The following is a 20,226-nucleotide window of genomic DNA, read 5'->3' as shown; positions in this document are numbered from 1 at the left end:
TCTCCTTCCTTGGATCACAGGAGAGAAGAGGTGCATGTGGGGGCCGAGGATCCCCAGGGCAAGGCAGGAGTCAGGAGGGATTCAGCGATACCCTCTCCAGTGCCTGCCGTCCTGGAGCTCCCTTCCCCTGGGCCGCAGGACGACAGAGTGTGACACACATACACACAATCAGAGGCACATACACACATACACACAGGCTGTTATAGGCCAGGCTACCCAAGCAATGCCAGACCCTTTCTGCTGGTTTTATGTAAGTGATGAAACTCATCTTGCAGGATATCTCAGTGTGGTCCAGTTCCTCAGAAATCCACACCTAGCACGGACTGCGTTTCGAAAGCTCTGCCTCAAGGGTGCTCCATCCTTATGAGCCTACATCACTGGTTTTTGTATTACGCTCATTCCACTGTGGCAGTGATGTCTTGTTAGGTTTAGGTACTGCTACATAATAAAAGAGGTACGCCCCAGGCTGGCCCGATGGTGCCGAAGCACTGCTGCTCCCTGCCCCTCTCTTGTGGGAGGAGCTTTGTCCAATTACTGGTTTTTACTTCCACTCCCCAGTCTGGTTGGGGGGGGGGGGGATGCTGCAGAGGCAGCGATCACAGGTCCTTGGACAAGGAGCCCTAGGCACTGCACACAATGGCAACCCCTAGTGGCTGGATGTCAGTAGTACAAGAGAGAGAGAGCAAGGTGCTGGAAAGAGACCTGGTGTTATGTCCCCCGCTCCCGGCTGAGGATTGTCACTATCGTGGCTGGGCTAAGAGTGTGGCGGCCAATGAGGTCTCGTGGTGCTATAGCCAAAAAAAAAAAAAAGGCAAGTTTAGACTGAAGCTGCAAGCCCTAAAGGAGCAGGAAGAACTTGCCAGGGCAAAGCTACATTTTAAAAAGCAAGTAACGCAGATTTGGTGTTAGTCTCAAATTTCTGCAAGGATGAGACCCAGACTATTTTTATTATTAGAGAAGGACCAGCACTCAAGAGTACTAACATCCCTACAGTACATCTTTCACGGCATATCTTGGAAGGATGCGCTGAATCAAACTCATCTGCTGTTGCATAATTTGTATTATTATTACACTGTAGGTACACTCTGCTCATAGCATTGACACAGGTTAATTAGCAGAACCGGTTTTTTCCCTATTAACAGGGTTTCAACAAGAGCTAATAAAGTAAACAGCACACTTATTTCACATCATGCTGGCATCCTCACCAAAGAAACAATAAAGCATTAGTCATACAAACCACAAACAAGATGTTAATTAATTATGCTGCCAAGAGTAACATTACTGATTATGCCTGCTCCATGAAAGCACTGGAGCAATTATCCGAAGAAAAAGAAAATTACGAAAAAAGAAACATACAAGTGGAATTCAACTAATTGTTCTGGCCTGGACATTACCAAATTTTTTTTTTTTTAATAGCCTCACTTCACAGCAGTGCAGCCTCTACTCAAGCTCCTGAGCACTATGTAAATGCTTTCAAACAGATCAACCAAAACGCAGAAGTCCGAATCCATGAATCCAAGCAACAGATGGAGGAAAGCTCTCTCCTTCCTAATAACAAAAAAAATAATTTTTTTTAAAATTTGCATTCTGCTTTTTCAGGCACTTCATAGCAGATTACATTCTGGTACTGTCCCCAGAGGGCTCACCATCTAAGTTTTGTATCTGAGGCAATGGAGAGTAAAGAGAGTTGCCTCAGGTCACAAAGAGCAGCAGTGGGATTTGAACCCTGACTGCTCGGGTTTGCTGCCCGCTGCTCTAACCATCACTAGGCTCCTCTCCTCCACTGCCAAAAGCCCTGTAATGATATTCGCACCTACCAAACAATACAACAAATAAAACCCCAGAATCTATTCTGAACAGCCAGCCAGGCATGAAATATACCGCCATCGACGAGAGCTAGCATTTTATTTTCACGTACAGTATGAAGATGAACAATAGGTCATTTGTACTTGTGTGCATCGGCAGATTTTTACCCCCCGGCTGCCCACCCCCGGCCTCGTCCCCACAACTTTCATATGTAATACTTAGAAAACAGCAAGGAAGAATGACGGCCACAGTGGCGTGGCGTGGCGCCACAAATGAAGAAATACCAGTGGCTCACACAGGCAGGGTGGCTGCCTCTCTCCAGGCACTTACCTATCCTGTCAATTGCTATAGCCACCCCTGCTTGCCTACCTCTGCTGGGAACCACGTGCCCTATGCAACCTGCCTCCTCTACTGACCTCATCTGCTCTCTGCGCCGTGGCAAAAGATGGTTTTCAGACTGGCACACTATGAGAAAGCACAGAACTTGCAGGACTGCTCTCATCTCTGGCGAAATACGTTCCTAAAAAGCAATCCTGCAGTACAGCTTCTCTCTCTCTCTCCAAAAGAATTAGTAATTTTACTCCTTGCCACCAATTATAAAATGAAAACACTTCACAGCAAGGATGTTTATCCCATGGGTGGTAGGCCTGGGACTGATCTTTGATGCTGGAGAGAGAGGCAGGAGATGGAAAGGTCAAGGCACTGTCTTTGATCTTTAACGCATCTCATGTTAATCCTTACATAACAGACCCATTAAGGTCATTCAAGGCTTTGTATCCGCCACAGGTGTGCAGATTTTAGCAATTTTACTCTAAAACGTTTAGGGGTAATTTTATAACTGCCCACATTTCTACAAAGTCCATGGGGGCGTTTTACCCACAGACTTTCATTTACAAAAGGAAAGGATAGATGTATGTTCCCCTTGAAAATTATCCAAGAAAAACTACCCACACACATTAGAGGGTAATTTTAAAAGCCATTTCTGTGCGTAAAATAGTTCTTTATTCTTAGAAAAATGGGCTTTTTAAAAACTGTCCATCCTCTATGTGCACGTCCTTTTACCTGCAGTGTGAAGAGGTATTCCTATGGGTGGGGTTAGGGCAGGATTTGGAACTACGCATACACTTGAATTTTCCAAAGTACGTATATATTTTTTTTGTCAGAAAAAAAAACACCTGCACAAATCAACAGGTGTAAAAGTGTGCAGGGAGCTTTTCTGGGATCATTTTGTTTTGCAAATTAGTGTAAAATCTGCAGGTAAAAACTTACTCCTCTTTTCGTTGAATGCTTAATTCTGCTTTTTATATCAACCATGCACGTATCAAATCAGTCGATGTACAACAACCTTTACCCTAATGCTCTAAACACATAGATCACATTCATACTTTCAACAGAGGACATGGCGATGAGCATAGCCAGATTTATCTAGATGAATTTATACTAGTTTTACCTGCTAATTTCCTCTCCTTAAATCCTTCTATACTGAACTAGACACACGGGATTTCGCTTCCTACTAGCAGATGGAGAGGACACACCTTTTTCCGTGATATCATCACTGACATTCAGGATGTGCAGCACAGTTAACTGCCGGTATCCTTATGTCAAAGCAATGGAAGTAGAGGAAACAAGCTACCTCTTAAAAAAAAATCTAAATAGTCCAAAACCTCTACATGAAAATCCCCACTTGGTGTGCCCACCAGGAGAGAGTGACCGAGACGGAAAAAAAGGAGGTCGGAAGAACTAAAGTTCTCATCACAGGGTGAGAATGAAGACTTTGGTTCATCAAAAGGCCCTACTGCCTAGGAGAAAAGCGTAGGCCCTGAGTTCCCAGGAAGGTCATGGCCTGGTATAACTGGATTTAAGGAAAGGAAATTAAGAAGTAAAACTAAATTTCTCCTTTCGTCTCCCACTACACGAATCCAGATGCATGGGATGTACCTAAACCTCTACTAATATGGATGGAAGGACACCAGGGCCACTGTGAGAACACCTGCCTCAAGGCTGCTCCATCTCTGGCTCAAGCATCCGGCCTCTAATGTTTTGCAAAGGAACGTAAGGGAGACCAAGTAATCACCTAAAAAATATTCTCTGGAGGAGGAGGAGGAGGAGGAGTCAAACCTCTGCCCATAATGAAGCTCAAGTCCTAGTAGATGAGCTCATAGAGCCTCCATAAATTGCCATCCTTTCTACAGATACCAATAAAGAAATCGTATCATAAGAATATAAGAAATGCCACGCTGGGTGAGGCCCAGCATTCGATAACAGCTAGTACCTGGAAGATGAATAAAATAGATCTATTTCCTGTTACTCACCCCCAGAGATAGCAATAGCTAAGCTTAATCTAACCAGTCAAAGAAGACTTGGAAGCAGCTTCACCTTTACGAAGCCTTCCAAACAAAGCAAACAAACTTAGGCCAAAGACAAGCCTAGCCAAAAGGAAACCAATTCCGCAGATAGCACCAAGTAAAGATCTCTGCAAGAAAAGAGCCTGCAGCTCCAGAAGATCCCTGGCAGAGCAAATGGCCACTCAAATAAAAATCACCTTTTCCACCAAAGGAAACAAAGAAACATCAGGATGGGAAGCAAACCCATGCTCTCTGAACCTTATCTCCTTAAACAGGAAATAATCACTATCCAAACTTTCAGGGAATTTACGGCAGCCCCTTGTCCAAATATTTCTGTAGAAAAGGTGAAATCTACCCACAGAAGTTACACCTGCTAAATCATCTGCACAAATCTTTGATGGAAATGTATGCGCGCACTTTTCAAAATCCAAAACTTACATGCGTAACTCTAAAGCCCTCCCAAACTTTGCTCTCAGGCACTCCTCCGCTCACTCTGGGTAGGCTTACAGGCATATGTTTATCTGCATGTTAGGTGAACAATTTTGCAAAAAGGATGTTTCGGTGCTTAAGACACGGTTTCACTCACAGACATCCCTTTGAAAACTATCCTCACGGGGGAGGGGAACTTTCAAAGCCATTTCTGCACATAAAACTTGGTTTTATGCATGCAAACGGCTGTTCTAAAATCGTCTGAGGCTCAGTTCGCATAAAAACTATAGGGCAAATCTTTAAAAACCCTAACGCAGGGCAAATCCGGGAGATACAGCTATGACTGGGATAGGCGCAGCCACGCACGAGTCTCCTGATACGCACCTTGGATACGTTTTTGCAAAAATGGGTGGGCAGGGCATAGGCGGGCGGGGACAGCACCATTAGGTCAGTGTCACGCACAAGCGCACACTGGGATCCCCACAACCACATAACTTGCTGCTGCTATGGACTGCGGGTAAGTAGTAAAATAAAGAAATTTAGGGTAGTCAGCGGGGTTTTAGGGGGTCAGGGCTAGTAGGGAAAACGGGAGGCAGGTTAGGTAGGGGGTTTAGGAAGTGCATTCCAATACTGGGGCGAACTGGGAGGGAACAGGAAAATAGGCCTAATGCGTCGCCGCACCCATCTACTAAAATCCCCCCACTTACACACGAGAGACAGCATCCACGCGTGGCAATATAAAAACGTGCACGCGGGTAGTGGATTTTATAACGTCCATATATACACGCGCATATTATAAAATCAGCATGTCCATGTGTGAGCGCGCGTGGTTCTTAAAATCTACCTTTATGCATGTAACCTGATTTTGTGCAGGATTTACAGAACTTTCTCTAGAAAGCTGAGGCTACAGTATCCAGATGTATGGAAAACAATGGGCAACAAATTTTCACAAAAGTCATGTTACGGAAATGAAATTAGTCAATTCTTATAAATTTCCATGTGCTAAACACGAATGTGACTGTGAAAATGCAAAATTGGCTCTAGTTTTTTTGTAATATGCAAAAATATAATTACATCTTGAATTGTATGCCAATAGTAGGAGACCTACGGTTAATACCGTTTCAAAAATGAAGTCATAGACTATGTCTTAGATTTCTTTGCTTGTCTCTTGTACACCTGTTCGGGAGAATCTCTGGAGAGTATCCATCAGTAGTCAGCCAGCATGAATATTTCAAATGCTCACCCTTTCTGACTGGGCTTCATATAGTACACTGCTGACGTCAGCTTACTCAGCAGCAGCATGGCAGTAGAACTGCATTGCATCAGAAAATGATGTAATAAACTCTGGATGATGTGTGCATGATGGTATTATGCAATATGATGCAATATGACATCGTTCTAGGTTTATTTACAGTCCTACTGGATAAATTTACACGACTAAACATAGAAAGTGAACTATATTAAATATCTTCAAAACGAGAGCCAATAAAAACTTTTCATGGTCATATTCGTGTTCAGCACATCAAGATACTACAGAGTAGGACCTTTTTAGGTCAGTAACACTTTCATTGTTGCTCAGTGAAATAAGAACAGAGAAAAGCCACAGTCCAGGTGTTGTCTGGGGAATGCAGACGGCACTAGTCAACCGAGCAAGGGCAGCACACAGTCACAGATCCTTTTCTTCCTAGTGGTCCTTTTCATGCCAACATCGCCTGAAGACAGCTGCTGCTACTACTACTACTACTACTACTGATCATTTCCATAGCGCTACATGACATACACAGCGCTGTACAAACAACACCCACACACACAAAAAAAAACAGCCCTTGATCAACAGAGCTCACAGCTGCAGGCTATCCAAACCTGCCTTGGTCGCAACGCATGTTACGGCAAGCTCCCTTTCAACAGTGGGACATCATGCTTATTCCTTTCGGTGTCCAAACTTTCTGGTCCCTTTTCCGTTCTTTGATCTAACACTACAGAGCTACCAGAGGAGCATGGATGCACAGAATCTAGCAGCAAAGCGAGCGAGAAGGCTGAATAAAATCCCCAAGTGTATGTGAAACAAAGACATTCTGCCCCAGAAACTGAGCTCCAGGGAGCAAAAGGAAAATAAAGACTTGATTTAAAGAATAAACAAGGCTCCCAGAATGGTATAGAAAGATACCGGGAGACCCCTCTGCACTGCAAAGCTCTAGGAGGAAAAATGCCCAAGAAAAATCCTCCAGTGAGCTTGACCACTTCCTTATTTCAAGAGTTTAATTGTTTTTTTTTCCACTGTAGCACAGATTTGTGAAGCATTTTAATGTATTCCAGGCTGCCAATTAGTACGGCATTTGAAGAAAATGTGCAGATAATTGCACTGCTATTCTAGTGAGTTTAAGTTTTGTTATTTGTTCTACCACTCCCCATCTCTCAAGCTGTCAACTAAACACACACAACAACACAAGAAACATGAGGGGGGAAGGGGGGGGGGGGAGTGATGTAAAAGCAAGTTGTCAGGTTTTGCGATGGGGATGGCTGAGGAATGGGTTTGACCAGCACTTGTCATGCAGCCACAAGTCTGTAATAGAACACGATCCTCCCCAAGGCCAGTCCCTGAGAGGTTCTGCCTTTGCACTCAGGTCAGTCTTGGTTCTGCATGCGTGATATCACAGTCAGTCGTGATGATATGAACATGCTAAAAAGGCTTAATTACTGGGGTAAAGTAACAAAAGCCAATAAGAATAACTGTAATGTTTCCCAGGTAGCAAAAGCGCCAACATCATCTGCCTACTCTCTTTCCTCAACTGAACAGATCATAGCCTGGTATGACTATATATTGGTCATAGGACTCACGCATAACCCTGATAGCTGGGGTACCCTCTTCCCTTCACCTTTCTAACTACCCAATAAATAAGTGAGGATCGCACCAATGTGGTATAAAAATAGTGCTGCAGCTTTATTAAATAAATTCAAAAAACACAATGCTATTTCCCAGAATGAAGTCAACTGAGCTGAACCGCAAATACACGCCTCAGCGTTCCCGGCAGCCTGGCATCTTTTAGAGCAGTGGGGCTCAAACTGGCCCTCAGCAGTGTTTCTTTTAAGCTGTACGCGTGTACACTAGCACACAATTTTTCCTTCAAGCACACGCAACATTTCCCCCCAAGCATAGGAAGGCCATAGTGGCGCCCATCCCACCATAGCCCAAAGTGAGGAGGCGGCTGTCAAGGACATGGTGGAGTTCATCCCACCACAGCCCAAAGTCATAGTAGGCCATGTGTGTGTGCGTGCGAGCATGTGTGTGTCCGTGTGAGAACCTATGTGTCACATAATTTTATACCAGCCCGGGGCCAGTGTAAAAAAACAAAAATTCCTGCTTTCTGTGATCCCTCCTACTAGTATCATCGTGCTACTAAATAGGAAGTACCACAGAAAGCGGAATCGTAAAAAAATTCGCTACAGAATACCAACAATTTCTGGGTGCCTAATATACACGGTCCAGGCTGTGTATACTGTGGGAGTATATTGTGCCGTTAGCAGGAGAAAAAATAAATTCATATTGGGTGTCCATTTCTTAACCCGTGGTGACTCAGGCATGGTTCGGGCCCAATAATAGGCCTCCCCTACTTCCAGCACCTTTTCACAAGGTTTAAATTGAAGAATAAACTTCCTTCTCTCTGAATTTCTCTGGAAATGTCAGGAAAAAATCTGAATCTTGTGTCCACAAAAATACATTTTTAAAATTTTAAGTACTCCCGAAAAACAGATTCTTTAACTGATTCATAGACAAAGGAAATAGGTGTCCCTCTAGTAGCAATCTGATGTTGAGAATTCTGAAGAAACAGAGGTCAGGACTATCTGTAAGAGCAGCCATATTAAAAGGAGAAGGTGCTACAGAATTGAGAGCCTTCTTTTTTACAGGTACATATTAGCAATTAGCCGAATAGTGCAATACATCTACAACATATTTTTTGAAAAGCTCTATTCCAGACAACCACAGAGTTTTAGGGAAATTGATAAGTTGTAGGTTTTTAGACCTAGACTTATTTTCCAGTAACTCAATTTTGTAATGAAGATTTAAATTATCCTTGATTTTCACCAATGCAGTTGCCTGTAATTCTGAAGTAACGGAATCGTGTTGTTACCAAGGATTCAATTTTTCCTATCCTTTGGTCAACCTCGGTAATTTTCAAAGAAGCTGCAACTTAAAATTGAGAAAGTTGTAACATGGGCTGAGTCAGTAAAAGTTTCATACATGACATCTGCCACCAGATATCTCAAGGAAATTTCTGTAGGCTCTGAAACTCCTTCTGAGGGAACTGATGAAAAATAAGATTGGGTCATAGGAACCGGTTGTGGATTCCATAGAAACAGCCTCCAGGACAGAAGCAGAGTCTCTAATTGGTAAGGGACTGCCTGTATTTTAAAGGTCCAATTCTTGTATAACATTTAGACTGGCTGAGAAAATGATGGTGCTTATCACTGGCTTTTAGAGCATTATGGTCATCTCACGTCATTTCTATTTTAAACAGAAATTTGCTCATTATTGCATGCAGAAAGCGGTTTTAAACGTTCTTGCAGAAAATATTTTTCATACAAATATTTTATTGGGGTTACTGTGAGTATAAAATCGATAGGCTTTTTGCATCAAAGAAAGTAGTGCTACAGAGTAACTTACCCAAAAGTTTTAAACACAACAACCCAATCCTTAGAGAGAACAATGGTCCTCAGGTCCCTTCTCTGCCAGTCCGGTTTCAAGATATTCCTAATGAATATACATGAGAGATAGTTGCATACATTGGAGGCGTTGCATGCAATAAGTCGCATGCATATTCATTAGCAATATTCTGATAACCCAACGATCTGGGGGTCCCAAGACTAGTTTGAGCACCCCTGTTTTAGGGAAGTCCCTCACAGATCCAGATGCTTGTGAGTCACCCCAGGCTACCACAACCACTTCCAATCTGGCATTCCTCAGGAATCACTTGTAGTTCCTGCTACCTACAGCCATAGATCGGTGTGAATCCCCACCACCAAGGAGCAAACCAGCAGCCCTCCAGTTTCTCCACATGGCCACTGCTAACCAGAGCCAATGGCTAGATTGGACACTGCTCGCTTGTTCACTACTCACGCACTCAATTTCAGCCTCTGGGCAAGAATTGTACATCATGTTTAGTTTCTCAGATGTGTCTTCCCCTAGCCCTTCCACATGCTCCTTGCTTCTGAGGCTTCATTCAGATGAAGAGAGTGGCTCGCCTGTCTTGTGCCCTCTTAAATTAAGCCTATTTGGTCCAGCCACCCTTCCAGTCAGCCTTCTGAGATCACCAATCCTGGCAGGAATAGCTCCCACCAGGAACAGTGGGATTGGGAGGAAGAAGGACAAAAGGGAAGAGTCTTGCCAACAAAATATTTGGAGGAGTAGCCTAGTGGCTACAGCAGTGGGGCTGAAAACCAGGGAAGCCATGATTTAAATCCCATTTCTCCCAAAGACAGTCCTAGTGACCTTGGGCAAGACATTTTCCCTCTGTTGCCCTAGGTACTAATTTAGGGGGTTATTTTTCAAAGTGTTATTGCGTGCTTTAGGGCATTATCGCATGCCATATAATGCCAATTAGCTGGAGGGGAGGAGTCAGGGCGAGGAGGGGGAGGAGTCAGCCATGGCACCGCTGCCGGCTATAATGTGAGGAACATTATTACCAGCAGTAGCGCGGCGAATAGCACCACCTTTTACTGTGGTGCTATTTGTGCGAAAGCTATAGCCGGCCGCATTGCGGCCGTCGAAATCACACCACCGTGGTGCGAACGGCTGCAGCCTTTCCGAGGCCCACCCCCCCTTTGCCTCCCCGCCCCCTTCATTCTGCGAAGACTGATGAATCCAGCCCTTAGATTGCTATCCCTCTAGAACAGGGATCTTATTACTGTATCTGAATTGTAAATTGGAAAGGTGAGCAATTTAACCAAAATCCAAATCCACTCCCAGGTTATGTCCCCAGGAACTTCCCTTATACCATGTCTGAGACAGCAACAATATTCAAAACGTTTTCTACCACCAATGCCTTCGAATCTGGGATTTGCACACATACCCCTTCTAGATATATGCTTCTTTCCCCAGTCCTAACTCTTAACCTCCTTATCCTCTCAGTTCTTTAGAAACACCTTTTATTTCTTACTTCTTGTTTTTGGGGGAATGACAGCCAGATCAACAAATTTACATCTGCTACGTCCTCATTTAGTTTAAAACTATTGTCAATGTATCTCATAGGATAAGCATTTGGAAGAGGCAGAAATTTTACTTGCCGAGTTTACAGATTTTTTGACTTGTTTCCTCTAAGAGCACATTTCTCATGCATCCATTCAGCAGCAAACTCTACAGCTCCCTAGTATAATTCTGGTTTAGTTAATTTACAAATTTAACAGCAATATACGAATAAATAAAATATCCCCTATGTACCAACATTCTACAAATTATGGAATAAATTGTAGAATTTTCTTTATTAAAGAAACTATATAAAATGCAAGCAATTTTCACAAGGTTTTCGGGTTAGCTGTACAATTATGCAATAATTTAAAAAAAGGAAAAGCTGGTGCTATTATATTTTTCAGGGTTATCTGTTGAAAAAATGCAGAAATAAAGGATGGTTAACAGAGGGAGAGAGTTGGTAGGGACTGAGAACTTATTGGACCTGATTTTCAAAAGTATTTACGTGAATAAAACCTAAACAAAAATAGCTCTGTGAAAATAGACTGGGGTCCAATGCACTTAAAAATGTGGCCATAATCCTATTCTGCACATGCTTTTAGGAAAACTCACAGAAGACATTCAAGGGTGGAGGAGGGGATAGGACTTATGCACATACTTTAATGTTTTCAAAAGTATGAACATAAGTTTACACAAACAAGTTACATCATCAACAGAGCAGGTGTAACTTTGTGCAGGTGCAATTCAGTAAATACCTAGTCAATTAAGGCAGGATTTTCAAAACAAACTGGTGTGCACGAGTTCGCTTTGGAAATCTCGGTAAAGTCAGAGTATTCATTGTATTCGCAGACTTTACCGCTAAGTGAGTAGGTATAACATTCTTATTATGACCACCTGAAATTGTCTCTCTCTCTCTCTCTATATATATATAAAAGGCTTGTGCCAGTCACACTGTCATGACTATCTGTGGCCACCAGGTGGCACCCTGAACCCTGGAAATTGCACTGTGCTAAGACAATATGCTCTGTCTGCAAAATGCTGTGTCTCAGGCTCCACCCCCTCCATAAACAGGTTCACACACACACACACATATATATATATATATATATATATATATAGCCTCTTCTTCAGCCCACTACCAGTCCACTTCTTCAGCTGTTGCAGGATGGGAATAGCGGTGGCCATGCTTCAGGCCTCTTCAGGCACCACGGATGCATACAGTAGCAGCCTTCTCCTTATTTGGCCACTGTGTGATGGGACCCAAGGCAGCCATACAGCACATGCCCTCTTCCAGTGTTGGGTGCGCCTGAACTCAAAGCGAGTGACCCATGACCCACCCATGCCCACCTGAGGCTACACAAACTGGTTTAAAATCAGAAATCAGAGAATAGGAGTAAATGGTTAGTTTTCCCACTGGAGGACATTAAATAATGGAGTGCCCCAGGAATCTCTACTCAACAGGCACTTTTTAATTTTCTTCTATAAAAATCATTAGTGATGTCTATAATTGGGCCAAGGCAGAAGTCTAATATACTGTCAATGTAGTTTATAGAGAAGTTCACTAAGGGGCAGATTTTAAAAGCCCTACGCGTGCTGAACCTATTTTGTATAGGCCCGGCAACGCGCGCAAGCCCTGGGGCGCACGTATGTCCCAGGGCTTGAAAAAAGGGGCAGGGCGTGGGTGGTCCAGGGCAGGGGCATGGCCAGAGGCCTCCGTAGGGCCTCTATGCCAGGGGATCGCGCACTGGCATTTGGCCCACGCGTGCAACCTACACCTGTCCAGAGGCAGGCGCAACTTGCAAAACAAAGGTTAGGGGGGGTTTTAAGTAGGGCTGGGGGGTGGGTTAGGTAGGGGAAGGGAGGGGAAGGTGGGGGAGGATGGAAGGAAAGTTCCCTCTGAGGCCGCTCTGATTTCAGAGCGGCCTCAGAGGGAATGGGGAAAGCCATCGGGGCTCCCCTAGGGCTTGGCGTGCTCAAGCTGCATAAGTGTGCACCCCCTTGCGCGCGCCGACCCTGGATTTTATAACATGCGTGCGGCTACTCGCACGTGTTATAAAATCGGGTGTAGATTTGTGCGCACCGGGTTGCGCGCACAAATCTACGCCCGCGTGTAGGTATTAAAATCTGCCCCTAAGTGTTTATATGCTTTCTGTTAGTTATGAAAATAAAACAATATTTATATTTTTCACTTTTGTTTGATTTTAAAATTTAAATCAGTTATGAACCTGACAAACTGAGCAATACAGGGCAGTCTTCAGTAAGGTAGGGTACAATGAAGAAATGTGATTGTGTTAATCTACTTAGGTACAGAGAAATAAAGATCAATAAGTTGCAGGTGAGACCTTTCTATTGGACTCATTTTCAATTTTGACTAGCTTTCGAGAGCTATGCTCCCTTTATCAGATCAGTATCCACTTGCTGCTATAAATGAAGATACCACAGAGAAAGCAGTAAGTGCAATTAGAACAAGATACTTGGCTGCCACCTAGTGGCTGAACCTAACAAAACATGCTGAGCAAATATAACAAGGTCCTCAGTTAATCCCATCTCTCTTATCCATCTGTTATTTTTTTTAATTAATTTGATAAATTACTATTCTTAAATCAAAATACAAAGTCATAAAAAGAAAAAAATCTATTCAAAAATATTAATTTACAAAAAGAGAAGATTCCTGCTCTCAGTTTATAGGGACAGCAAGCACTCTGGAATTAAAAAGAAAATTCAAAAGAAGGTCACACACAGATTTATGACCTAGAGCCCTCATGAGCAAAAGAACATAATTAAACCAAAATAGACAAAATGTAGATATTTCATTCAAATGTTTAAACACAAACCATATTTATACATGGGGAGGCCGATATTCAAAGTGCGCTTAGCGCTATTTAATCGGATATGTACAGCTTATCTGGCTAAGTGGGGATGCCTGAATATTCGGCTATGCTCAGCAGCCACCACTTAGCCAGATAAGTCAGCCGGATAGTCAGTGGGTGGTGCTACTTATCTGATTAATGTATTCGCTCTTCTCCAGTTAATAGGTTACGTTAGACCTGCCATAGAGCTGGCTGATCAGGCCAAATAGCAACTTTATTAATAGATTTAATTAATATTCAGCGGCTAGCCATGCCACTGAATATCCCTTGTAGCTTAGCCAGATAAGTTATATCTGGCTAAGTTACATACACAAATAGCTTCAAATATCAAATCCCTGACGTTTTTGCTCAAATGACCACGGACTATATAATATGCCAGGATGATATCGAAGGAAAACTATCCCAAAGTTCAAAAGTACCTGTTCTTGGGTTCTTAATAAGTTTCTAATATCTGAAATGCTATTGTCATATACATTTTTAAATATTGTTTACCCAGCAATGCTTTAGACTCTTCATAATCATAAAATATATGTCTAGACCTCCAAGACACATACAAAATTTCACTGGACAGAGAAATGCTACATTAAATATTACAGAAACTCTCATATAAAGAAGCAAATGTTTTGTTTTGTTTTTTACTCCTTTCAGAAATTCTGGCTATAACAAAATATATGAATTTTCATATATTATCAGTGTCTTTTTCACAATATTCAAATGTATATCTTTGTCTGATTCTGTATAATACAAGACAGGAACTAGATGACAAGAGATTCCACAGGTAGGGCTTGTGCAAGAGTATTTGGCAACTTAGACAAACCTTTGGGTCATGCACCCCTCCTCCAGCAAAGGACGTCCTCCTATTAATGGCAGTAGCTCCAGCCCAGCTCTCCCATTCTTTGGCGGTATTGGTTCTGGCAGAGCACCCCTTTGAGACCCGAGCTGGCCGGAGTTTGCTGACTGCCTAGTTTGCATAACGGAAGCAACGGTCCTGCCCACAGGCAAGACACATTATCTGATAACACAACGGATGGATTATCTGCTGTATTAAAGATTCAGAACTAGGTTGTAAAGGCCCTTTTCTCCTGTCCAAAATCCCTGATCAAACCTAAATAAAGATGGAAAATCAAAATCCAGCAGTTTTAGATGATAAAGCTATACATTTTCTTCTGGTGAAACCCATAAATTACTCCTCTGAAGACACAGGCAAACTCAAAACTGAGATTTGTTTTCTCAGTGTCTTCATCATTGCCTCATTATGATACTATAAATTCAAAGTAGTAACAGTTTTAGGAGCTTCAGCAAATCACAGCGTATTTCTGCAACATCTACCTCTAATTCTAAAGATTATTCTGCGGTTTTAATAATGTTCTTTTAAAAAAAAATGTCAAACTTCTTATCAAGGTTTTAAATACCATGCAACACAATCTGAAGACTTGTAGGAAGGTCAATAAGTGTTTCTAAATGATCAGAAAACTACTTCCGAAGATCTTAGGAAATAAGTCTCTTTGGCCTGAGAGATGATCTCCACCTCTGCTGATGTTAATCTTTCATGTGAAAAGGATCATCTACAGCAGTGGACTTTCCCAAGGCACTGCTCTGATCCACTTTGACAGCTTTGGGGGCCTGCTAAAACCACTACCCAAAAGAAACTATCAGTCCTTGGGTCCAACAACTGATGCAAACGTCTGACTCAATCTGTTGCTGCAGTGGAGGGAATCATCAGCTGTTGCTCCAATAAGTTGGGGATAGGGTGGTGGGGATATGCTGGCTTCCATGTGACAGCTCACTGAAACGAGGCACGAGACACGTCTCATAAGGAAACGAAAACCATCCGCTCACACACTGTGCTAACAACAGTAAACAACAAAGCACCACTGTAGGCCCTGTTACTGCCAGAAAACACTCCGTGGCTCCAACCACCTTACTTCCCCCAATCATTTTTCAATTTAGGCATAATCTTGCCATTGAGATCAAAAGAGAACTAGGCCTCCAAATGGTGAAACAGAAAATATGCAACAGGTACCAGTGGAAAGGAAAGAAATATTTGATACAGGGAGCTCTAAAGTCAGACCAGAATACAAGAATATCCTATTTTACCTGCATGTTTTTATCTGGTGGTGATATTTTTATGCCTGTGATTTAACTATTTTGTTATATTTAATTTTTTACTGATTGTGGTTTGTTCCTCATCTTGAGCATCTGTGTGGAAAGGCAGATTATAAATTGGAAGTAAATATATAATTTTAAAAAATCTGGTTACAAATTATAAACAGAATCCAAACAAGTATTTCTGTGTTTCTGTTCCAGGAAAATAGAAGGCAATACACTGCACAAGACCATGAAAGAGGCAAACTACAGCAGGATGGCCGCAAAAGAAATGAATCACCAAATGAAGTACCAGAGAATCCTTTATTACAAAAATAAGTGGCTAACAATATCCCACAGCTGATGTTGCTCAGACCTCTGCAGCTCATGCAGCATAAGTAATTAGTCATCTGAGAGGCAAAACAATACTCAGGATCTAACGTTCTGCCTCACAGAATGACCTCCAGCAATTTTCCAGACGAAAATGTCAGGACTATTTCCATGGTGTACGGTCTTGCTGGAGAAGGTTTTCATTAGTCCCTGTCAGGTTCTAACACAAAATCCACCTCCTCAGCCGGAAGTTTCGGTTTAAATACAATATTGTTGTACATGCAGGCTGTTCAGTATTCTCTGAGCTCTTCAGTGTCGTCCGGGTGCTGGATTCTGACCTTGGTAAACTGCCTGACCTCGCACCTGTCTTTCACGGACGGTCCCACGAATACTGAGGCGCTAACCATTAAATGGATGAGAGCAATTTTCAAACACCGTTTGTACCTGGGTAAAACTGTTATTTACCTAGGGAAACTGCCAGTTTCAAAATTGCCCATCCTTCCCCCAGAGAAAACAGGCAGGCTCGGAGGTAGGGGTTTGGCTGCAGGAAGGCAGCAACAGGCACGGTTTCGCATTTTCAAAACTACACGAATTGTTTTCCATGGTTAAAAATACCTGCACAGAAGGCAGCTGCGGATCCCTGCAGATACTCCCCTCCCCCCACCCCCGAGGCAATTTTCCAAAGGGAAAATGTGGGCACTTTCTCTTTCTGAACTGGCAGAAGGTCAGCAGGGAAAACTATGTACAGACTTAGCAGCAATCCACAGAGTCTTGAAAACTTCTCCTCCCTCCCCTCCCCCACTAATGCTTGCCTGTTAAACTAAGATTTTGCTTTCAGTAATTGTGTTTTATTGTTGCTCCCCATCTTGAAAGTCATGGGAGGCGATCACTTAACAAAAGTGGCCCCTTCCATGGATTTGTTTCCACAATGAGCACAACGATGAAGCATCATCTCCACTTGAAAACAATTATAGAAAATACCAGCGTGAAAAAAAATAAAAGTATGCGTTAGCATCTTATCCATGCATTTCAGACGTATTGGAGAAATTACAGAATATATATTTATATTGTATTTGTACAACGCCTCCTCTAGAAATATGGATTGCCAAAGGAGGAGGGCGATAGCACAGAAAATAAATGTATGGTATGTCCTTACGGAATGTAATAGGGGATCCCCTTCCCTTCAGGGAGGAACAGCGGTCAAGAGCCCTCTGGTTCAGTGGAGTCTGCCCAGGTTCCCAATACTACAGAACAGATCCCGAAATACAAATACCGGACCCCTGAACCCCCCACCCCCCCATCCCTGCAGTACAGCAGTAAGAATTCTCTCACACAGCGAAGTCAGAAAACCTTCACGTATACTCAGATCCAAGCAAGCTGGCACTCAAAGATTTCAATATGTTAGGCGAACAGGAACACAAGTACAATGAAATAAGAACGCAAGACTCGCCATACTAGGTCAGACCAAAGGTCCATCAAGCCCAGTATCCTGTTTCCAGTGGAGCCTGACTTATTCAGGCTGTAGGTGTTCAGGTGAGGAGAATTAGGAAGAACACCAGTCTACAAGCGTGAGACCAGCAATCACATCAAAATATTTACTTGAGATACCAGTACTCTTTCAGGAAGAACTGAACAAACTTTCAGTACCTTTGTGTTTGATTTCAAAACTTTAGGCACGATTCTAGAACTGGAATGCCATTTTTAATGCATCAAATTATCCTTGTGCCATCCGATGTGACTGATTCCCGTTAGCTGGTCTCACAGTGGCTTCACAATGGCTCTGAAGTTTTTACAGTCAAATCAAAACCACCTGAAAGTGCTTTATTAGGAGTTAACATTTCTTTAAAGAAAATGCCATCCATATGCAGCAAAAGGCATGCAAGATGGTTACCCATTAAAAATAAATTATATTGTCCTTGTTTATCTGAGTGGAGAGGAGATAAGTTTTAAAAACCAAGGGCTTTGACATTCTTGAGTGGCAGAAACACCACCCCGTGCTCATGTTCTGCCGTGGTGGAATTGCACCAAGGTTTGCAATGCAGCCTGATTGGGAGCACCAAGACTTAGACCCTTCAAGAATCACCTACATCACAGGTGGCAAACTCCGGTCCTCGAGGGCCACAAACAGGCCGGGTTTTCAGGATATCCACAATGAATATACATGAGATAGATCTGCATGCTCTGCCTCCAATGTATGCAAAAAACTTCTCATGCATATTGATTGTGGTTATCCTGAAAACCTGGCCTTTTGTGGCCCTCGAGGAACGGAGTTTGCCACCCATGATCTAGATAATGACATCAAAGTCCAGCCTTCTGTCATCAATTATTTTAATTATTTAATTATTTTAATTGTTTTGTTATTATTTTATTATGAAACTATGTATTTAAATCTTTTCATTTAATTTTGGAAAAACAAATATTTTTAAATGGATATTTGTTAAATGTAAACCGATGTGATTCCAACGCCGGGATAGCGGATATAAGAATGTACTTGACTGAATGCAGCTATTGAACTCTTCTTGTTGGTTATTTTGTCACAGAAAAATGATGAAAATCTTTGTCCCCTGAAGCAGGACCTCAAGGGATGTGGTCCGAAACACGATCGTGTTGGGTTGTGCAGATAAGTACTTTTGATGTTGAGTTCAGTGACTTTTGAAAAGTGACTATGTTCATTGGCTTTGAAAAAAAGAAAAAAAGATTTAATTCAAAAAAATGGTGATTGGTGAAAAATGACAAATACCAAAAAAATATAAAGTAAAATGGACCCAGAACCATGAGATAGAGTCTGGTAAAAATACCATGACCCTGGGAGGAGAGGTCCCACAAATATATGTTAGCTTGCTCTTAATAAGCTTTAAGAGAAGACCAGGTGTACCGACATTTTGAAGCATTGTTTACAACTGGGGTACCCGGAATACATATGGTATAAGAGCCAATATTGTGTGATTGATATGTTCTCATGAAACATCAGTATATAAAAATTAATAAATAAAAATAAAATAAAGGCAAGTATTATTTGTCTTTATTTTGTCAATAAAAGCTCAAACTGACATCAATATTTTGTTCTTTAAAATGACAAATGATGCTCCTCGAGATGGCCTACTAAAACATTTTCAGCAGAATTTTGTCCCCAGGGTCACTAGATCAAGCATGCTAGACACTAGATGCCACTCTTATCGCTTTGCCACCCAAACAGACCACATCCTGCCAGCAGCAGTCCAAAACCAGACTGCAGGGCTTCCTGAGAGCTGCCTTTGGCTGCCGTCATGAGCCCGGAGGTAAATATTGGGGAGGAAGGTGGTAAGGCTTTCTCCTCTCCATGCCCAATTCCTGGCCTTCACTCCCTGGCTCTTATTTATTACATGGTGCTCAACTCCCTACTTGCCTGCTGGAGAGGCCATTCCTGCTGCCTCCTGGGAGAGAAGACAAGCACATCTTGGATGGGGGACTGCCACAGGGCTAGCACATCCCAACAGACAAACTAGGCAGTCGCCTAAGGCGTCAGCCATTAGGGGGCGGCCAAGAGCAGCCACATGATGCCGCAAGCGGAGCCTATCCCACTCACAGCCAAGAGGAGAAAAGACTTGCGGACCGCAAGCAGCAGAGACTCAGCAGGCCGCGAACAGCGCCTGTGTGTGTGTGAGAAGGATTGTGTGTGTACGAGAGGGCAATGGTGTTAGCGAGAGAGAGGGAGGGAGCCTGGGTAAGGGTGCGTGAGTGAATGAGACAAGGAACCTAAGTGTGTGTAAGAGAGGGGGGCCTGTCTGAGTGAATGAGGTCAGGACTGGAGCCGGGGCCTGAACCGGGGATTCGAGGGGGACAAGCACAAGATAGAAGATTTGTCTAGGGTGCTTAATACCCTTGCACCAGCCCTGACTGCACAGCTAACACCAGGATGCAGAGAGGCAAAAGGAGCAGCAAGATCAAGCTGTATACACCATGGCCCCCTCCCAAATTCACCCTGTGGGGTGGCCCACAATGAGACTTATGAAGGCCAGAGACTTTAATCTGAAAGGCTGTGCTCATGTTGTGGCTTGGAAGTCTACAAAATTTTTAGGGTTCTCATGCTACATTTAGAGCTAGATCTTATTTTATAATCATATATTTCACAGTACAATTTCCTGCTTTGTCGTCGTAGAGGAGGAGATACAATGCCGCTGAGTGAAACAATACATGT

At 42.8% G+C, this 20,226-nt stretch overlaps 1 protein-coding gene across 1 annotated transcript in view; it reads right to left on the bottom strand.

Annotated features, from left to right (window-relative positions):
• Positions 1-1,423: 1,423 nt before the first annotated feature.
• LOC115082639 (phosphatidylinositol 5-phosphate 4-kinase type-2 alpha-like) overlaps positions 1,424-20,226 on the bottom strand; it is a 34,459-nt gene continuing 15,656 nt past the window's right edge. Inside the window, exon 3 of the mRNA XM_029586843.1 lies at positions 1,424-1,548. Coding sequence (XP_029442703.1) covers positions 1,483-1,548 — 66 coding nt within the window. The 3' untranslated portion in view covers positions 1,424-1,482. The remainder of the gene's footprint in view (positions 1,549-20,226) is intronic.

The sequence above is a fragment of the Rhinatrema bivittatum genome, unplaced genomic scaffold (genome assembly GCF_901001135.1).
Source record: "Rhinatrema bivittatum unplaced genomic scaffold, aRhiBiv1.1, whole genome shotgun sequence".
Lineage (NCBI taxonomy): Eukaryota > Metazoa > Chordata > Amphibia > Gymnophiona > Rhinatrematidae > Rhinatrema > Rhinatrema bivittatum.
This window is presented reverse-complemented; position numbering and strand designations above follow the sequence as displayed.